Consider the following 20,894-nt stretch of genomic DNA (forward strand, 5'->3'; position numbering starts at 1 on the left):
TATCAATAAGAACAAAGTAAGTAATGGAAATAACTTTGGTTCATAAGTAAGATCAAATACAACCATTTCAAAAAACTGTGGTAAAATTCAGAGAATACAGATTTTACCAAGGCAGCCATTGCCAGATGTCCAAGTGCTCCTTCAGTTTCTAGGATCATCTCTTCATGATAGGATCAGTGACCTAAATTGCTGAACCGTTTGCCTTTCTTGCCTGCCTCCTCTGCTCATGGCACCTTCATGACTTAAGGCAGCATCCTTAATCAGACGTTACACGTTATGCACAGCTTCCAGGAGCTCATGGGCCACCCACCCTTACTGTGCAAGCACACTGGGTACCCCTCCATAAATCCCAAGTCACGGACAGCTCGAATTCATTCTCATTCTGTTTCTGCTTCTCTTCCTCCTCCCGCCCACTTCTGCCTGCCCTCCTCCCCTTCCCTGCCCAGTTCATGTATTCTACACCTGAGGAATGATGGCCACGAGTCCACAAATCCCAAGAGAACAATGGCTATCTTTTGGTACTTTGGAAACAGCCAAGAAAAGGAAGTAACATACAATCAGTGCCTGCTCAATGGGCAAATAAAGAGTCAAACCCACAAAGATGTCGGCCCCCAGTGACAGCTATGACCCTGTCTCAAAGGTTTTATTCTTTCTTTTCTTTCCTTGATAACTTAAAAACATAAAAATATCCTGGTAACCCAGGCTCCTTACTGACTACGACATATCACATTCAGAAACTGGCGAAGTATAATTATGTCATTTAAGAATTACAAATAACCCTTAATTTTCTCTCACATATGGAGGTAGCAAGGGTATTTTAGGATATATTTAATATTCTTATTATCATCTGTAGAGCTTTATACTGTGTTCAGAAGCTAAGCTTTCCAACCATGGGTCAACAGATTTGCCCACTCTGGGTTTTTTTCTGCTGCCACATTATGACAGCTACTGTTAATTCCTAGAAGCATTCAATGTAGACAGCCTACATATGTGATTTACTTAGTCTTGCTCATGCCAAATGTATGTTACCTGTATATGTTATCTGTATGCTATTACTGTGAGCTGTGCCAACAGAGGAGTAAGCAAGGTACGATGTAATGGGGATTAGGGTTCTAACAAGGATGACTATCGACAAATGGGAGAAACATGACACACCCACTCCAGTGGAGTCTGCATGGCAAGCCCAAAAGCTTGGCCGCAGTCCTGAGACAAAAAGTTTCATGGAAACTTGTCTCCTGGAGAGTCTCTGGTGCCCCATAACCAGATTTGTCCCTGTAATAGTGTGGAAGGTCTTGCATGCTCTCTTGCAGTATTTTACTGGATAGGAGCTAGAAATCTCAGGGCTAGTTCAAAATAGTAAACTTAGAATTCTCATTACAAACATGAATGGCAGCCTACATTACATAGTAGTAGAAAGAAGGAGGGTTATGGTTTAAGGAGGAACTAAAGTATTGTATTATTCATGAAAAGGTTAGCAAGAGTGGAAACCCCCTGGTGCTGGGTTATACAATACACCAGAATTGCACCTAGGCATATTAGCCCTTTTACCTGGCTTCTGTCAATATCTGACTTTAGATAGGACTGATCTTATCTCAGTTGTAAACACTGCCTGGTTCCTGTCAGTCTTTATGTATGCATTTCTGTTTTATGTCAAATAACTTCAATGTACCTTGGCTGATATGTCACCTAACTTTTTGTTCTCTTCTATACTGTAAGTCTGATGTTTGCTTTGAGAAATTACATTCAGATACAGCACTCTCTCTGTGTCAGTGTCTGTCACTTTACACTGACTTCTTGCCCACCTGCATACTGGGGCCCTGGTTCCCCATGGGTTGAGGGACCGACTGAGTCCAGTCCACGACAGAACACACATGTGCGGATACAGAGGATGTGCACAGGTGATTGAATAAACTTGGAATGAAACATGGGACCAAATGGCTTCAGGGACCAATTTCTCTATATAAGCAGTCTTTAAATACATCTTTTAAAATGTTTTATATATTGTTAACAGCCTCAGTCTAATAACATGAAACTAATCACTACAGCACAGAGCCCAAGACTCATCTAGCACCTTCCTTTGAACAAACTGCCTTCGTAGCAGTCTTCCGGTCTCAGAGGGGACACTTAGTTGTCTCTTCCTAGGACATAGTCCAGGAGGTCCTGATGTCTTCTACTACCTTGAGTCCTTTACTTTTCAACAGTCTTTAATTTGATTTTCAAATGAGCGGTGCCTTTTCTTCCCCTGAACACATCTAATGTTTCGCCCCACTGCACCCTTCCTTTACTTGCCCACATTACCAGTGACAATTCTGGAGATGATGCAAAAATCACTGTTGCATTGGAACAAGAATGTTCAACTAAGCTCAGGGAAGTGCCATTTCTATCTGCAGGTCTCATGCCCAAGCGTTAACCTAACCACAGAAGGGAAATATTGTAAGGCTGGTGAGATGACACAGCGGCAAAGATCCTTACTGTTGGACCTGATGACTTTAGTTCAATCCCTAGACCCACATGGCCTTTCTTTCCACATGGTGGAAAGAGAAATGACTCCAGCAAGTTGTCCTCTGATCATGCTCACCGTGGCACATATACAAACAAATAGAATACTAAGGAAAATATTCTAAATGACTATTGCAACTGTCCAACCACCTAGATCTTATTTTCTTGTCATTATTCCCAAATTATAAAACACCTGGGAGAGAAGTATGTAGGTTCTAAGCAAATACTAAGCCATTCTCTAGAAGGGACTTGAGGATGAATTAGATTGCTGTATCTTACGGGGTCCTGAAGACAATCCTCCCTGGGCACTGTGGAGCAACTTATTATTTACCCATTGGGCAGGCCCATGCCAATGAATACACATATACTAAAGAAGCCTCTTGTAGTTAAGGAGGAGGGAGAGGGCAGGAAGGGGCAGGAAATTCTTCTGACTTAGCTGTGGGAAGAAGCTCGCCTGTTTCCACACATTGTCACCTGTCATGGATTGGAACAAAGGCAGACCCTGGATATTCATGACAAATTCTGCCCCACCAAAGCTCGGAGTACCACTGTTCCATCCTCAAACCAAAAAGATATGACTATTAAATTAATATATTTTTGGTTGTTCTGAGTGAACAACCTTGCCTTCATGCCATCAATAACATTTCAAATGCCCATTGGCTGCAAAAGAATAGCAACTGGTTAAGTAAGGTGCACTGTTAATAAATACAGTGATAATCTTGCTTGCTTGTGGGGCTTAGGAGTAAGTCGGGGGTCTTGCAGCACTGTGAATAACTGCTCTATACAGCACTCAACTCAAACCCTACAATACACCTCTCAGTTAGTAGTCACTCTCTCCATTATACAGATGCTGGAAGTAAATTCTTAAGGTAATGAGTGTGCATGTGCCAAGCAGCACCAGCAGTACTGTAAGGAAACATTAAAAGCCCATCAGTCAGAGAGAGGGCTGGGGCAGCAGCTTAGTGAGCAGAGTACTTGCCTAGCACGCTCGGAGCCCCGAGTTAGATCCCCAGGATCACCTCTCCAAGGTGCCAGGTGCATGCCTGTAATCCCAAGGCCTAGGAGGCAGCACCAAGAGGTCAGAAGTTTAAAACCAGCCTGAGATACATGAGACCCTGTCTCAAAACCACAGTAACAAATATCACCAAACAGCATGGAGTTCATGAACTACATGCAGCAAACATACAGACCTCTATTATATACATGTATATCTGATCATATACATATCATCGATTTACAGGGCACACTTGTATCATATTTTCACATACATACACAATCACAAATACACACACACATACATATACATATATACATATGCATTATAAACCTGCAGCACACAAACATATAAATTCCCTCATATATATGTATGCATAGATACTTCTCACATAAATATGTATGCATGCACACACACTGTATGCATGTAATCATACACACATCATAAAACTATAAGCACACGCTATCATATATATATATATAATATATACACATATACATATATATGTATACAACTCTTTCTCATACTGATACACATCTCTATAATATATCTGCATACACACACACATTTACACCATATACACAGACATTTACACACACACACACACACACACACACACACAAACCATTTCGATCAGATACATATACATACATCACCTCTTGCAACAGGAGAAAATAGTTTCTTGATCATAAAGAATTTATCGAAAGTTTCAGACACAACCATCTTGTGTCAGTCACAAACATCAGCAGCAATTAAACAAGTCCCTGCAATATTTCCTGAAACAAGGCAAACATGCTGTCTCCCAAAGGTTTTGTACCTGGTTTTTCAGAGACCCAAGGAAGCCCAGATTTTCTGCCATGCGCTGGGCCTGGCTATCCTTTATCCCTTCAAAGATGTCAATCTGCTCCTAGTGAAAATATATGAAATGAACAAAATTCAGAAGTCCAGCAAGAAGATTTAAACCTGAAAGCGAAGATTTAAAGTACTTTCTGGCAAGTAAGTAATTAAAGTGTGGCACCCTTCCACCGACTCCAAGCGAGGCTACTGCGGCTGCCTATGGGGCACGTTTTAATTAGCAGGCCATCATGAAACAGCTCTTCCAAAAACTATATAATTCTTCAAGGTGGCATGCTGACAAGACGATCTAATGCCAGTTTTCACTTTTAATTACTACACAGATGGCATTGATGAATATTTAGTCAGTTAATTTTTGTGACATCTTTTGGAAGGCATCCAAAAAAAGGCTTTGGTGCCTAATACTGCTGTTAAGTTTGGAGTTGTCACACACAGGTTAAATATTATCTTAAGACTTGAACACTTTATTCATTTGAAAATTATTAATAATACTTTCACTCTACAAAGTGATCTTCTGTCAAAAAACAATGAATGCTATTCATGTGTATTAGTTCATGAATTATGATAGCAAATGAGACTGTTTGAGATAAAGTTAATTTTGGAAATGGCTAGACATTATGAGTAAGCCTGTGTATAAAGCTTCAATTAAACTTCCAAAGCAGTTAATCTATGTAATTCTGATGGGACTATTTTTAGAACAATCATTGAAGTGTTAGTACAGTCTATTGAAAACCAGATTCAGAAAATAGGATTCTTCCCCTACTTAACGGGAAACAAAACACTTTCTAAAGGAAATAATGTTTCCTGTAGAAAACTCTAAAGAAATTGGGCATTAAGAACCAAGATTAAAAACTGGGTTTACTATTCCAAATGGGTTTTTTTCTGCTATAGATGAGAATGTTAACTGATCATTTCTTTTCCTATCAATCCACTTAATCCTTATGATGCTACAGGATAAAAACCAAGGTAGTCGTATGTTATTTTTTAAACTGAGGCTAAAGGCTTGTGACAGACTTACTCCCTACTTGAATCTGACTACTCATCTCTCTGAAACTGATCTTAGTCTGAAGCTTTCAAGGACAGAAACAACAGATCAAAATACGAACGTCTGAATGCCTGTTCTTCTCTGGACAGTCTGTGAAGTTTAGTATCGACTTGATGGGGCCTGGGTCGCAAAAGTCTCTGGTATGTCTGTGAGGAAGTGACTGCACTAAGAAAACTGGAGAGCAAAGTCTCACCCTCAGAGTGGGAGGCATCATCATCTCAGTCTGGTCAAAAAGGAGAAAGTGCGGCAGCACCAGCAGCCATCTCCCTCTGCTTCCCAACACGATGTGACCGGCTGCCTCCGGCTCCTGCTGCCCTGCCTTTCCTGCCATGATGGACTGTACCCTCAAACTATGGGCCACAATAAACTATTCCTTAAGTTACTTTGACAGGAGTTGGTCACAGCAAGCTAACTAATACACAGACTAACCCACACCCAGGCCCACAAGACAAAGTGTCTAGACCATAACCACTGTTTAAGACAGGAGTCTACCCTGTTGGCTAATTCTTAGGTCAGACTAGATAGAAAAAAATGATGCAGAAAGAAAAAGTAGGAAAGAGAAGAGAAGAGAAGAGAAGAGAAGAGAAGAGAAGAGAAGAGAAGAGAAGAGAAGAGAAGAGAAGAGAAGAGAAGGGAAAGAATACTAGACACTTCAATTCTGCCTGACGAGATTCAACATCTTCACCTCACAGCTCCGCAATAGGTCCAGTGCTCCCTGCCTCAGACTCCACAACAAATGTTGAGCAGTCACTACACTAGAACGTCAGGGCCAAAAAATAGGAATGGATGGGTAGGGGAGTAGGGGGGGAGGGTGTGGGGGACTTTTGGGATAGCATTGGAAATGTAATTGAGGAAAATACGTAATAAAAAATTTTTTTAAAAAAATCAGTTACATGGCCAGCTAATCAAACATACCTTAAAGATGAGTTCTGGACTGGAAGCTGCCACTTCCTCAATATCAACGCCCCCCTGAGGACTGCCCACTATCACAGGGCCATTATGGGACCGGTCCATTAGAATGGCCAAGTATGTTTCTCTAGAAATATCCAGGGCTTCAGCAACCATCACCTGTGATCACAAGAATGAAAAGTTCAGTTAACTTTGTGTAGAGCACATTTGAGCTGCTTGTGTATTCAAAATATCTTAAGTTTCTCCTCCCTCCCTCATATCCTGTTATTCAAATTTTAAGTCTAAGTTGAATAGCAATGTGCAAACTACTCATGACCTAACGGCAGAGAGTTAAGATTCTATGAAACCATCCAATTTTCTATTGCCTACAGAGCAGTAGCTGGTAGTGATGACAGTGCTTGTGGATCTCTGCGGAGTGCTGCCTCACACCCACTCCTCTCCTGAGCAACATGTAACGCAATGGCACAGAGTCAGACAAAAATGCCTGATATATGTCTATATGTGTGTACATATGTATACATTAAATAGCACCTCTAATACGCTTAAGAATTTGAAAATTTCTATAAGCCTGTAGCCTAGCTCTTGAGAATATGGAATTGACACTTTTTGCTTACTCCTCCACTACATTCAAATAAAACTTTAAGTCAACAGAAAACAGGAAGAATGGGAAAACTTAAAAGGAGAAAGCAGTGTTGGGAAGCTGAGACTAAGGGAAGCACACCATGCTGAGCTCCACCGTGTAAATCAGGCTGGATGCTGCAGGAACCAGTAACTGCAGGAACCAGTAACCCAGGAATGCCGACAAGCACGGGAGAGGGAGTCTCTGGACCACAGGGTTCTCTGCAGACATCTACCAAGCATCAGCAGGAAGTAATACCGTCAACAACAAACTTGTTGTACATGTAAAATTAAATGAATATGGGAAAATAAAACTCCAATCCCTGTAATAACTGCTACTGAAAAAAGGGAGAAAACATTAGGTGGAAATCTAAAAATATATAAATATCTCCACCCTATATTCTGAGTAGTATGTAACTGTGAGAGCAGAAATCAAGGCAGAGCTAAGAACAGTGTCCACTTTCTTACTGGACACTGAGGTCTAACATAGCAAACACTGACTTTCCCCAAACTAATATAGCAGTTTAACACAATTTCTATTGAAAGTTCAGCAAGAGATGTTTTTCTATCAACTAAGGCAATATTATTTTAAGAAGCATCTGATAAGGTACAAGAACAGGATACAGCACACTGAGAAAAAAAGGAATGAAATGAGAAAAGCAGTGTCCACAGTGTAAAACGTACCGGATGCTACAGCAATTAAGTGGCAGTAGCAGGGGACTCCATGAATACAGCCAGCTAACTTCTGACAATGGCACAAAAGCAATACAACAAAGGAAAACCACAGCTCTTTAAAGGGGTAAACACACAAGTGAACATCCACAGGGAAAAACACAAACCAGGGCCTAAGGCTGCCACCTTAATCAAAAGTTACTGGAAACCAACACACACAGAAGAAAAAGAAAAACCACTACAATCTTAATAGAAAACCTTGTTCTTAGAATGTACCAAGAGCCCAGTCCACAAAAGAGCAGAGATATTTTGAGCTTCATCAAAACTAAATATTTTTATTCCCCATGAAGCTCTCCTCCACTAAGATGATGATGCAAATCACAGCAACAGAACCTGCTGACACAGCACACATGCAACAGTTCGAAGCTGAGCCCTTCAGCCTTTCACGGAAAAGCATGGTCCCTGCTGAGGAGTGTGCAGCTGTGACCCCCGGTCCCTCTTAATGTAATGACAGCAAGCGCAGCCTTCAGGGACAGCCTACAAATGACAAATGAGCAAATGAAGTCTGGATCTGTAGCTTCAAGGGCTGTGAAATTTTAAATTAGAGAGAAATAGCACTGCATATTTACAAAACTGGCTAAAAATTTTAAGCAATGACTACCAAATGTTGGCTAGAATGTGGAGAGCCCCAGTCACTGCACATCACAGCTGGCACTGCCAAATATTTGACAGTTTCTAAAACAAAATAAAACAAAATCAGCTGATCATACAACTACACATAACTCAAAATTTATCCCCCAAATAAAGAACTATCTACACCAAAATCTGTTCATAAATGTATAGAATGCTTTGATGTGTAAAGGGCAGCTTAAAACAATGGAGATATTAATATATGATGAGTTAAGGAACATGCATATTACAGAGTATTATATAACAATGAAAGGATACAATCTCCATAAATCACTGGAAAAAAGCCGATTCTCAAAGGTTACAGTGTATAATTTAATTTCTACAACATTTCTAGAAAGGTTTATGTCCCTCAACATTCATGTGCTGTACCCTCATTTCCACTGAGATGCTATTTAAAGGCAGGTCCTTGAGAGGAAAACATCAGTATGGTAAAGACCGTAGGAGTGGGGTTTGTGCCTTTTTAAAGGGGAACTCAGAGCTCCCTTGGCCTTCCAACTATACAGAAACACAATGGAAATCTGACCCTCTCCTCACCAAAGATAAAATCTGAGAGAGACTTTACTTAGACTTTCTCTTCTCTAGATGGTGAGCACACCCAGGTTGTGGTAGTCACAGCATTCAACATTTTCTATTACCAAAGCATTTAGGTATATATTAATTTATTTAAATTATAACACTCCTACTTAGCACGCTACTAACAACCTGAGGCATGGGCCAGGAAAAGCTGAAACATCACTAAACACAAAAGCAAAAGGACGAAGAGAATCTGCAAGAAACACCGTTGTTGATATCAGGGAACTCAGCACCACATGTGGGGCCTGGGAGCATCTCAGTGTCAATATCAATCTATGCAGGTTCTCAAACGCAGGAAGACTACACACAATATATTCTGTATCCTGGCTCTAGCGAAAAGCCCGAAGGACACTGTCTGATGACTTTAATCCCTGAACTCAACCCAGCTCAAGGGAGACAATGCAGTGAGTACTACATATCCTGGAAAGGGGAAAGCAGGGCCCTGCTGTCACTATATCTGGGGCCATCAATGGATTCTCCAGATGCCTGTCTTGAAAATGAAAGGAACATGTCAGGCACTAGTGGTGCACACCTTTAATCCCAGCTCTTGGGACGCAGAGGCAGGCGGATTTCTGCGTTCAAAGCCAGCCTGGTCTACAGAGTGAGTCCCAGGACAGCCAAAAAGAAAAAGAAAATGAAAGGAACAGTCAGGTATGAAGCCTCCAGCCTTTCCTAAAGTCAGGATATTCTGAATCTTCACTGTCACACTGTCTATGAAACACTTAAAACAAATGTATATGATAAATGTGCTGGTTAAATACTAATTACTCTCAGTGACTACAAGTTATCCTTCTAGCAAAAAAGAAGAGGAGGAGGAGGAAGGAGAGGAGGATGAGGAGGAGGATGACGACAACGATGAAGACAATGATAAGGACACATCACCAGGTGCTGTGACTTGGGGAAAGGTGTAACTCTGCAGTCCATTGCTCAGCCTGCTCTGGAGGAGAATCACAAGTACAGGCCATCTCTTGCTGCACAGCAAATTTGCAGCTAGCCTGGGCTACAAGAAAGCTTATCTCAAAAACCCAATCCCAAGAGAGGAAGCAGAACAGCAGCACTAACACATGAGCGCTGTCACAGAGACGGGACACAGCCTGGACACATGAGCGCTGTCACAGAGATGGGACACAGCCTGGGCGTCAGAAGAGGACAAAGAGCACGGCAGCTCCTTCCAAGCTGGGAGTGCCTAATTCTTTCATTCTGACTCTTATTCTATTGGAATTGTTACTTGTTCTTGAATTACAGTAAAAATAGACTTAAAAATAAATGACTCTGTTTTTTATTTTTTTCTGGTGATGCCTCGATTCTCAAGAACATGCTTATCTCCGGCGAGTCAGGGACTGAGCTACAAGCCACTTTTCTGTAGAATTTTATTACTATGTACTGTGAATCTGCTTTGAGTAGACACTTTTATATGCTTTTTAAAAGTTTCACAAATTCTAATCTACAGTTACATGTGTCCAATAAAATAGCAATTCTCTACAAACACAGTGCTAATTATGCTATCTATGGACAAATTCTGAGTAAGTTATGCACGTGACTGCTCATCATCAGATGTAAAGGAAGTAAAAGTAGAGTTCCGGTCTGAACAGGAACCAATCAACCCTGAGTCTGACAGAGCCTGCATGCGCCAGACCGACCAACACTCAGCTTTTGGGTGTACTCCTTAGCATCTGAGATGGCTTGGCGTTTCAGTAGATGACACTAATACCTAGCAGTATCCCAATGTCCTACTGTTACTAGAGCCATGTTATGATGATCCAGGGCACTGGTGGTCCTAACAAGCTAGGCTCAGCACGGAGACTCAACAGGCCAGTTAAACAAACAACAGTGAGAAGCAGAAGATGTTCCATTCAATGTGTCACACTGGGAAGAGGAACATGGAGATCCAGTGACAGCACAAGGCCATCTTTTGGGTTCTGACATGAGTTTAGAGCAAGAGGTGTGAGTAGCTATGACATCAAGGCACTTCTGCAGCGTGCTCTAGCGGGTTCTCAGAACTGTGTGGACCTTCCTGGCAGACCAGCTCCTCCCCAGCCCAGCAGCAAGCTGTGGCCTTTCCCTTTTCCCAGCATGACATTCCTGAGGAGATTTCAAGTTCCTAGGGTGCCCTTTCTCAATAGCCTGGGAGGCACAAAGGACAGAAGAGTCTCCTCCTCAGGGTATCTTCTGTTTTTCTGTGCCCTAGTTTGGCTAGGATTAAGTCTACCATGACTTACGAAGGACACGCTTTCTAAGGTTATGTCAACAACTTTCTAAAGTTCTAAGAAAACTAAAAGTAGACTGTACCACTGAATAACCCCCTAGCAGAGCACAAGATAGAGGCTGCAAGTCTCTGATGCTATGGCAACAGAGCAGGGCCAAAAAATGGGGCCCAGTTAGGCTGCCCCTTTCCAGCCATACTGTCTTCAGGGTTGCCATGTGGCACTCAAAGGGCTCTGCTCACGAGTTCACAGTCTGCTACACAGGTCTTACACTTGTGTACATGAGTCTCTGCATGGTCATCACCTTGCACTGTGGTATACACAACAGACAGCTTCGGCTGATTCACACATGAAGACAGGAACAAAAGGCTGAAAACAGGCAGGAGGGAAAGGCAGGGCCTGGATTTGGATCCTGCATTCACAATTGCACAGCAGAGGCAGGCCATTTTTCTCTGCACACCAGAGGCAGGCCATTACCTCCTCTTCATATGTATGTCTAGGTGCCATATGGATGCATGCACATGGGTACACATGGCATACATGCTTACTACAAGCAGTCTTCACTAATAATACACATATAGCCGTGAGTGGCTTAAAAGTAGAGCATGAGGTAGTTTTAAGACAAACCACTACAAAAGGCACTTCTACTAGAAAGGACTGAGGATGAGGCTACATGGGAAAGCAAGAGGCTTAGAGAGTGCAAGGCTGCCCTGCCAAGCCCTGTCAGCTCCAAGCAGACTGCATCTGTGCTTTGAATGGAAAACTGCTGCTCTGGTCATTCACCTCACTGGGTTTTGGTGAACGGCCAATGTACACAGTCCTTCAGGTCTTTCTTCCAAGACACAGCACTCCCTAAACAAAACCAGTATGTTGTCAAAGAACAGTGTTTCATGAGAATCGGTCAAAGTAGAGTCTAGCCTCTGTTCTTTTGTTTTAAGTGCATTCGAAATGACTAAGAATAGCCACATTACCTTGTTAACTTTCACACCTTCTTTTGGAGTTTGTTTCGTTGCTAGATTATAACCAATCATCTGTTGAGCCAACTCTCCCACTACTTTAGGGCTAGGAGGGATAAAAAAGAGGGGATAACAAAAAACAATTAGGGCAAATTGCAAATCATGATACAGCAGGGTTCACAATATCAAGGGTCACCTCCACCATCCTAACTCTTCACACCACACTGCCCAGGACTACTGCACCACCCCACCTCCTCACATCCCTACTGTGCAGGATTATCACCCCACCTCCTCACATCCCTACTGTGCAGGATTACCACCCCACCTCCTCAGATCCACACTGTCCAGAGTCCACCTCTAGCCTACATCCCCCCATTACCCAGGGAATGCATATCTTTCCATTTACAGCCTGCATGTCACTGAAAGCCAAATACAAATGAAGGAATGAGTGAATGAATGAAGGAATGCTGAACTCTGCTTCACACCCCTTCCCTCACCAAACTAATATATAAAGAAACAATACTGGATGCATAAGAGACTTATATAGAAACTGATAATGGATGATCTGGGAAACAGTAAACAATGAGAGGGAAAACAGGGACCACAATCAATGAAAAGACTGTGATGGGGAGAAAGGAAAGGCTGCAAGATGCTGGAAAGATGTTCAGATACAGGCAAGCATAAACTATCAGACCAGGCGCCACAAAGACGCCACTGGTCACAGGAACCACATAATATTTTTCATGGAAATGAGATGATGGAAATGGTATTACAGTTGCAAGCAGTGTTATTTCCCACTCTTAGGATGTATCACAGATTGTCTGGGAGAGGGGAAGTGTAATCTTCCTCAGTGCGGGGTATAAAACCCTCTAATGAGAGGAGGCTCTGGGGGAAAGGCCACCTGCCAGAGCTTCCCTTTCCTCTCGGTACCACACACTGGCCCCAGCCCTAGACCCTCAAGAACCCTTTCAGTCAGGATCAGGATGGGCCCTAAACCATTCAGACTTACTCTTTTGTTAAATGAACACCTCCTTTCAAACCGCTATTGAAGACACCTTTTCCTCTTCCTCCAGCTAAGATCTGGGCTTTTAAAACAATTTCTTTTGCATCTGAAAAAGAAAAATCCAGACAGTAATTGTTTGAAATCCTTTCCTTATTTCATCTCTTCTTTAAAGGGGTAGGAAAAAAAGAAATAATAGTATAGGACTTCACTTCCACACAACTTTACTAAAAGCTCCTAAATCAACTTTCAAAATGAAGACAATGAGAAACTTCAAAATAACTAAAAAAGCTTGTTTACAGAGGACAGTCAAATACATCCACCAGTGTAGAGCCCAGATAGTCACACCTATGGAGAAAGCCAGGCTCGAGTTCCCTTGTCTTCTGAGTGTGCTAGATAAAGCTAGGGACACAGTACAACTTGTACTGTGTCATGACACTCCCATGTGGCAGAGGATCTAACTGTGAGCTTTGAGATGTCAGAGGGAGATGGGACTGGGTACGGAAAGGGTTTACAGACAAGACACAAAGGCTGACTTTAATAACTGGATTCCTGGAAACTAACAGTTTTCTGAGTAGTTGTTCTATATATTGACAGGGATGGCCAAGAAAGAAGGAAATGAATTAAAACTAAAAGCAAGCAATATTTTTCATAAAGTATTGGCAAAATGAAAAAAATCTCCTAGGGGAAAAGGGTTTGGGAATATTTGTTTCTCAGCTCATGCAAAGAAAGAATAAACTCCCTGCTCCCGACCTTTCAGACCAGAGTTATAAACTCAAGTGTGTCTATAGGCCTGGCAGAGAAGTGGGGTGAGAAGTCACCTACTGATAAATGGGGTCTTTAGCAAGCAAGAGCTCCCTTTCCCGATTTGGGGGCAGGAGGAATGCTCCAAATCAAATGCGTTAAAACAAACAAACAAACAAATGCACATGCCATGCATCTCAGGCCACAGCTGGCCTTGTGTTTGTGTGTCACCTTTATTTAAATCAGAGAATTGAATCATCTTCCATTAGGCTACCATGGTGTTCCTTGCTCAGATAGGTGATGTTAACCATAGGCCTCTGAGACTCAGCTTATTACTTGAAACAACAGTCAGGATTGTTTTAAGGATCAGAGGAGAGCACGCTGAGAGGGAGGTGGCTCAGTAGTTAAAGCGTTTGCTCTGTAAGCCTAAGGACCTGAGTTCTGATCCCCAGCATCCAAGTAAGGGCAATGGCACAAGCTTATTATCCCAGTGATGGGGAAGTAAAGACAGGAAGTCCCTGGAGTGCAGGAGCTGGCCAGCCTCTCTAAATCAGTGAGCTCCAGGCTCATCAAGGGAACTGATGGGGACTAACTGGGGAAAACACCCAGCATCAAGTCCACACCCTGCTGCACTCCCACGCACGCACACGCACTCTAAGCATTCAAACAAATGGATAAAAGCTTTAAAAATAACTGCCAAAGTTCATGTTGCATTCTTGGCTGCTTCAGTTTAGGAGTCATTGCCATTGATGCTCACAGTCAATCAGGCAAAGACTGAAGGTCAAAGATCCACCAAGGTTTTGTTCTAGGGAGCTATAACGAGACAGAGCACTCTGAAGGCATAGGGTCAGTGATCAGCCAGCCCGTGCAGAGGCTGCAGCTGCAGGGCTCATTTGCTGCTTTCCCTGCTGGACTCCTGTCTCTCACATAAACCTTTCCTCCCACAGACAAGGCTCAGCCAAAGCACAGCTCCTTCTTGGAACACAGCCCTGTCACGCCTTTGACTCTTGCTTCTGCCATCAACAGGAACCATCACATCAGCAGCCGATCCCTGACTTAAAACAAGGTGGCCACCCATAAGCTGGGTACAAACAAGCTATGGTCGCTGCTCACTCTCAGAACTCCCCAGAAGAGCGGCTGAGCCAAGTTAACTCACTGTTCATTAGGCTACTGCACGGGACAGCAGCCAGTCCATACACAGTGATACTGCACTGACAGAAACCTGGACTAAGATGCCCAACTCTAGGGCTAGGGGTGCACGCGCCTCAGTAGGAGAGCAAGCCCTGTGTTTCATATCAACGCTGTAAGACAATAAGCAAACAAAACTCTTGTAGAGGTACACAAAAGGATGGAAGAAGATGCCTGTCTGAAAAGAAGCACACAGTGCTAGAACAGCATGAAGACAAAACTCGGTAGAGGACCTGAAGTGATGACCTCCATGGCTGGTGTATTCACAAAGTATGAGGGCTATCACCGGAACGATTACTCTCAGTGACTGCCAAAAATGGTAGGGAAAGATGTTTCCTATTTGTCTTCTGAAGACTTCAAGGAGAGAAAATACTGTTTTGCTGTCTGCTCAACGGTGTAATTACAGCCCCTTCACATTCTTTAGAGCCTCAGGGTACCCCACTGTCATTATCATCTTCAATGCCCTTGTTGCTCAGGAGAGACGCTCTTCCCTCTCGGCTTTTCAACAGCACAACTGGAGTGCCAGGCAGCACCCCTAACTGGCTACTGATAAGTGGCACCCCAAAGGCTGATTAAAGCAGTTCTAGTCATCAACCTCCAAGACCCAGAAATGGCTGTAACCTTGATGGAATTTATCAACTGGCCTGTCACTCTCCGTCCTCGTGTCAGAGGTTTCCATGCCACCCTGGTGATAAGTCATGCAACCATTTTGGTAACTGAAGCCACATATCAGGACACTAATACTTGGGTTTGTTTTGTTTTGGAGTGTCACAGATAGAATCCAGGGATTGACCCATCCTAGCCCAGGCTAAGGATGTGCTCTGCCACTGAGCCATTCTGAGAGCTCCACCTCCAAGTCAGTGCAAATAGACAAACGGAAAAGGGAGTCTACTCAGTCTGCTATTTCCCACAACTTGTATACCAGTCAGAAATATGTTCATTAAAATAAGTAAATACTGAGTATGGGAACTGAGCTGCCTCTAGTAGTACATTAGATTCACGTCTTGAGGGAGACTCAAGAAGGGGTTTAATTCAACTAGTACTTACTCAAATGCATGGTAAGGGGCCAAATGCTACTCAAAGGACACCAGTCTCTTCCTTCAGTAGTTACCAAGTTCATTTCACTTACTGACATTCTTTCCTTTCATTGTAAAATCTGATTTTCCAAAAGTAAAAGCGCAGACAAATCTGGTTTTCTGAATATTGCCTCCTGTCTGGTACCGACCAGAATTACAGAGGAGCCCACATGTACAGCTCACGTAATCTGGATGAGTTTACTCAACCACAGTGTAAGAAGCAGGAAACTGTCTGCAGAAGCAGACTGCATACATACATTAATAGCCATAGGATTAGACTGCAGTTGGCCCACGTGGATCATCTTTACTCCTAAAGGTTATGTGTGGTGACCTCAGCAAGCAATGTGCCCACTGGATTTTATTCCTATCCCAGTAAGTTTCTGGTCATAAAACGCAGTTTGATAGAAATCACTTTATTGTGATTTTTATATACAGATGGGGAAAAAGCCATATTAGACATAGTCAACCTAGAGATACATATAAAATTCTCAAATAATCTCCAAACTTAGAGAACGTTATATAGAATTGCTTAGGAAGTCCTACTATGGTCTTGCATTACTCTGCTGGCTGAAAATGTTACCTCTATTTTGACTGTAAGTGTTATTTTGATTTATTCTGATAATACATTTTTGTACCAGGTTTATGGTCCCCCAAGTCTCATTCTACAAAGTGAATGCTCTTGGAAGCACTGTTAAATATAAATGAAAAAGTTAAAATCATTAAGAAAAAAAAAACACTCGAAATAAATAAGACATGTTTTTATTAGGCATGTTTTATAAAAATGGCTCACTTTGCTCTTCAGAGGTGGCATTCTGAAAACAAATTTATATAAAATAATGTTCATGAGACAGCTCACACCCACAATAAAAATGTTTGTCAAGAATATTTGAGAGCCAGGCATATTGGTACATACCATTAATCTTAGCACTTGAGAGGCAGAGGCAGGGCAGATCTTTGTGAGTTTGAGACCAGCCAGGTCTGTAAAATGAGTCCCAAAGCTATATAGTAAGATCCTGTCTCAAAAATGAATGAATGAATTAACAAAAAGATTGCCTGAGAATATGTTATTTTGAACCATTTTTTTAAACACAGTTGGCTGGCATTAAGAACTTGCACTACCAAACTGAGTTTTATTGCAGGTTGTCTCTTTTAAAACACAGCCCTGTGTCAAATGCAGCCCATACAGTGTTACTCCAAGCACCTATATCAGCCCATAGCACTGGACTTGTTAAGAGAAGTCTAATTTCCATGGCTCGCCAACTGGAGCATAATGGGAACATCCAACCTTTCAGTGTAGAGTGCTGTCTAACTTCTGTGTGGGGATCACCTCTCAGCAGGCTTCACAGAATCCTACCTGATGCTGCTGGGATCTATCCCAGCACTGTAGATCTCCCTACTGCCAGATGGCAAGGAGAAGGGACAACAGAAGGCAAGAAACAAGTTGAAAGTTATCATGGAAAGATGAATTTTTTATTAAGAACCTAAAAAGAGAAGTTGTTAAGTTTAAGGCTTAAGTATCAAGTTCCCAGAGGAGTTGAGCTGTTTTCATTAGGCCTAAGGATTCCAAAGAGTAAAAGTGAGAGTCATCAATCCACAGTCATTACTGTAATACTTTCTGTACTGTGATATGTAACTCTACAGGTTGTAAGTAGGTCATGTGAAGAACAAGACACTGTGACAACTTTCTGTATGCCCACTAGCATCCTTATTCCAATGTTAATCATATCTGACACAGCCCATCAACAGTGAGCCAGGACACTCGAGAATCAACCACCTCAAAACTGTCCACATCGTTTTCTTGAGATGGATTCTCAGCCTCCCACCAAACAGCAAACCATCAGACTTTAACCACACATGCCTGAAATAGCAAGTTTAAATGGGAGCAAAAGATAGGACAGTCTGTAAGACAGGTTTTGTTACAGATGTAAATGTACACTGTTGTTAGTGGATATTTGTCCTGGTCTCTGCAGTCCTCGTTGCCCATGGAGACAAGAACAACACCAAGTAGGGTTCACGCAACAGCTTCTTTACTTGTGGCTTTTTCCTTTATAGCTCTCTTCCACAGCAGCTGCTTCTACTTCTAGTCCCCTTACAACAGCTTCTCTTACTACTACTAGCTTCTACTTAGGGCAAGGGCTAAACAACAAAACTCCTATACTCACACAGACTGACCTCATCTAGCACCACCCCACCTCATCCAATCAGAATTCACACACGCTCCAGGCACAAGCTCAGGTCGTCACCGATAGGCTGACAGGTCCGGATCTGGCAGGCAGCCCATGCATGCAGCCTCACTGCGCATGCTCGGGCAAGGCAGTAACCATCTTGGCCCATGCGGCTGCATCCCGCAGATATTAATAATACAAAGTAACAAGTTTCACTGGGATAGTTTATGCAAGCATGTGATGCCTTTCTAATATATAAGTTCACCCACTTATTCCCTTCTTTGCCTCCTACTCCTGTGTCCCTACCTTGATGGTTTACCGCCTTCATTTCTAGGACAGGGATTTGAGATTCAAACAGGAAGCTATCCAAGGTGAACATTTAGAAATACTTAATGAGTTTAATGTAACTTAAATCTAAAATTTTATACTGAGTGTGATAACCAACTTATTAGACATTATGAAAAACAACCCCTTCACTCAGATACTATGAGGGCATGATAAAACTACATTGAGCAGTTTATTGATTATAAAGGTCTTAATGTAATATTAACACAAAACATGCTTATGTTTTCAAGGGAAAGATTTTTCATCTTGGTCCTTACAGAACTCCCAAAATTAGTTTTTAAAAATCACTTATTTTTCATACTGATTCATTATGTATGCGTGTGTGTGTGTGTGTGTGTGTGTGTGTGTGTGTGTATCATCCAAATTGTGGTGGTAAGCTCATATACTCTTCTGCCTTAGAGCTGACATTATTTGTTGCTTGCATAACCATTAATACCTTGCTGATGATAAAAATTTAATGCTAAATAAAAATCACCTCTAGAAAGACTCTTCCATTCAGTATAAGATACATCTCAAAAATAAAGTCTTGTTCCTCTATATAAATTAATATGAGTAATCTCATAGTTATTCAAAGTAAACCAGAAAACATAATTTCTAGAGAAAAGAGAATACAATCTCCTAACACCGAGGACCTCACTGACCCAGCTGAAGCTTAGCTGGAGCTGCCAAGCACTGCTGGACGACAGACGTGAAACAGTCACCAACCTCTGTCTATGTACAAAGCATGAAGGTCCTGAAGACAGCATCAGCTCTTCAGAAAAAACTCTGCAGTCTTTTATGCAAATTACCTGACAGATCAAATGTCTCATGACATACATTAATAGAAATGATAACTATGTGACATTCAAGACCTCAGCAAAACCCAGAAACACTCATGGACGAAAACAAGCACTAACACCCAAAGTATTGCCACCATAATTCACGGTAGAGTTAAAGAAGGGAAGTAAGATTGAACAACAGCCCCGACCCTCTTCCTGCCCCCCCCACAGAACAACAGGCAAGTTTTGCCTCGTGTCTGTAAGGGTTTTGCCTCCCAGCATGATGTGGGACAGTCTGCGTGATCCATGAACATGATTTCACATGGAAAAGAGAAGATTCTGATGCCCTAAGACAATCTCCTAGGATTTCTGTCAAAACGACAGATAGCACCCCCAAAAGGAGATTTCTCTTTTCTTCCTTCCACAAAGGATCAATCTTTATAAACCAGTGTTTAAAACTTAGCACTGACTTCAGGACACAGACGAGTCTTTCAGTGATGCCACAGTAATAGGAAGTTGGGGGATAGGGAGGAGAGGCCTAAATTACCCTAATAAAACCACTCTCCAACTCCGCATGGTTTGTACTTTACGAGTTCATGGTTTGCAATCTCTAATGTAAGGGCACACACAGCACCAAGCAGAGGAAGATTGTCTTACTAGCAAACAAACAAACAAACAAACAAAGCAAAGGAGACAGTGTGGTGTGCAATGGGCCCTCTATCTACAGCCATTCATTCATGCTGGCGAGGTCCTTTGCACGGTGATATCAGCTCGCAGTTGTGGGGAGGGCACAGGAGTAGGGGTGTGAGGCACGGGTTCACCCTGCATCCACAGACAATAAGCAGAGAGAGGATGGCTGGTGCTCAGCTAGCTTCCTCCTTATTCAATCTATGGAGCAGTGCCACCTAGATTTAAGTTGTGTTTTCCCAGCCTAATTAACCCAACCTAGAAACTCCCTCACAGATACGTTCAGAACTTTGTTTCCTAGGTGATCCTAGAGCCTACCAATGGTTAAACACAATGAGTCCATCCCTTTCCACTTAACACCACTATTAGAGGCACCCTAGGAATAAGATCTGTAGTAAGCACATGCACTGTCTCCATTTAACCTGTGAAACAACCCAACTGAAGTTAAGGGAGTTTCTCGGGGCCACAGCTAACCAGCAGTGGCTAATCTCTGCATAAGAAAGAACACTCTTGTGCCTGAGTCTTAATGCAGTCACAGAGCATCTGAAGACTGAGACTCCACACTGACCCTGCCAACAGAAAGTTTCCAATTGCACAGAAAGCTCAACTGCTCCTTTGAGAATTATCTACACCCTCACCACAGAGGCCTACACTACTCCACTTCCATACATTGGCTTTATAACATCTCTCTCCATCTATCATAGCACATTTTTTCTCACACATTTTTAAGTAAAGTGAAAAACCAGGAGAGCTGTCCTTAAATTTTAAAATCTTTAATGAGATATCAGTTATCAAGGTTTAGTATCTGCTCAGTTTCTTTAGGAAGACGTGAAATTTAAATACAGTCCAACAGCCAGCTCTGCAGTCTATCATTCAATGTGCCATGCTGGAAGGCCAAGCCCCCACCAAGAAGGAC

The 20,894-nt window shown here is 42.3% G+C and overlaps 1 protein-coding gene across 4 annotated transcripts in view; it reads right to left on the reverse strand.

Moving 5' to 3' along the window:
• Suclg2 (succinate-Coenzyme A ligase, GDP-forming, beta subunit) overlaps positions 1–20,894 on the reverse strand; it is a 245,850-nt gene that overhangs the window by 109,621 nt on the left and 115,335 nt on the right. For all 4 annotated transcript variants that reach the window (XR_003956174.1, NM_011507.3, NM_001326558.1 and 1 more), the window contains 4 exons: positions 13,025–13,124; positions 12,031–12,121; positions 6,309–6,461; positions 4,311–4,400 (listed from right to left, as the gene is read on the reverse strand). Coding sequence is in view for 3 of the 4 variants with exons in the window: in NM_011507.3 (NP_035637.2) it covers positions 4,311–4,400; positions 6,309–6,461; positions 12,031–12,121; positions 13,025–13,124 (434 nt within the window). In the remaining variant the exon portion in view is untranslated. The remainder of the gene's footprint in view (positions 1–4,310; positions 4,401–6,308; positions 6,462–12,030; positions 12,122–13,024; positions 13,125–20,894) is intronic.

Source organism: Mus musculus, chromosome 6 (genome assembly GCF_000001635.26).
Source record: "Mus musculus strain C57BL/6J chromosome 6, GRCm38.p6 C57BL/6J".
Lineage (NCBI taxonomy): Eukaryota > Metazoa > Chordata > Mammalia > Rodentia > Muridae > Mus > Mus musculus.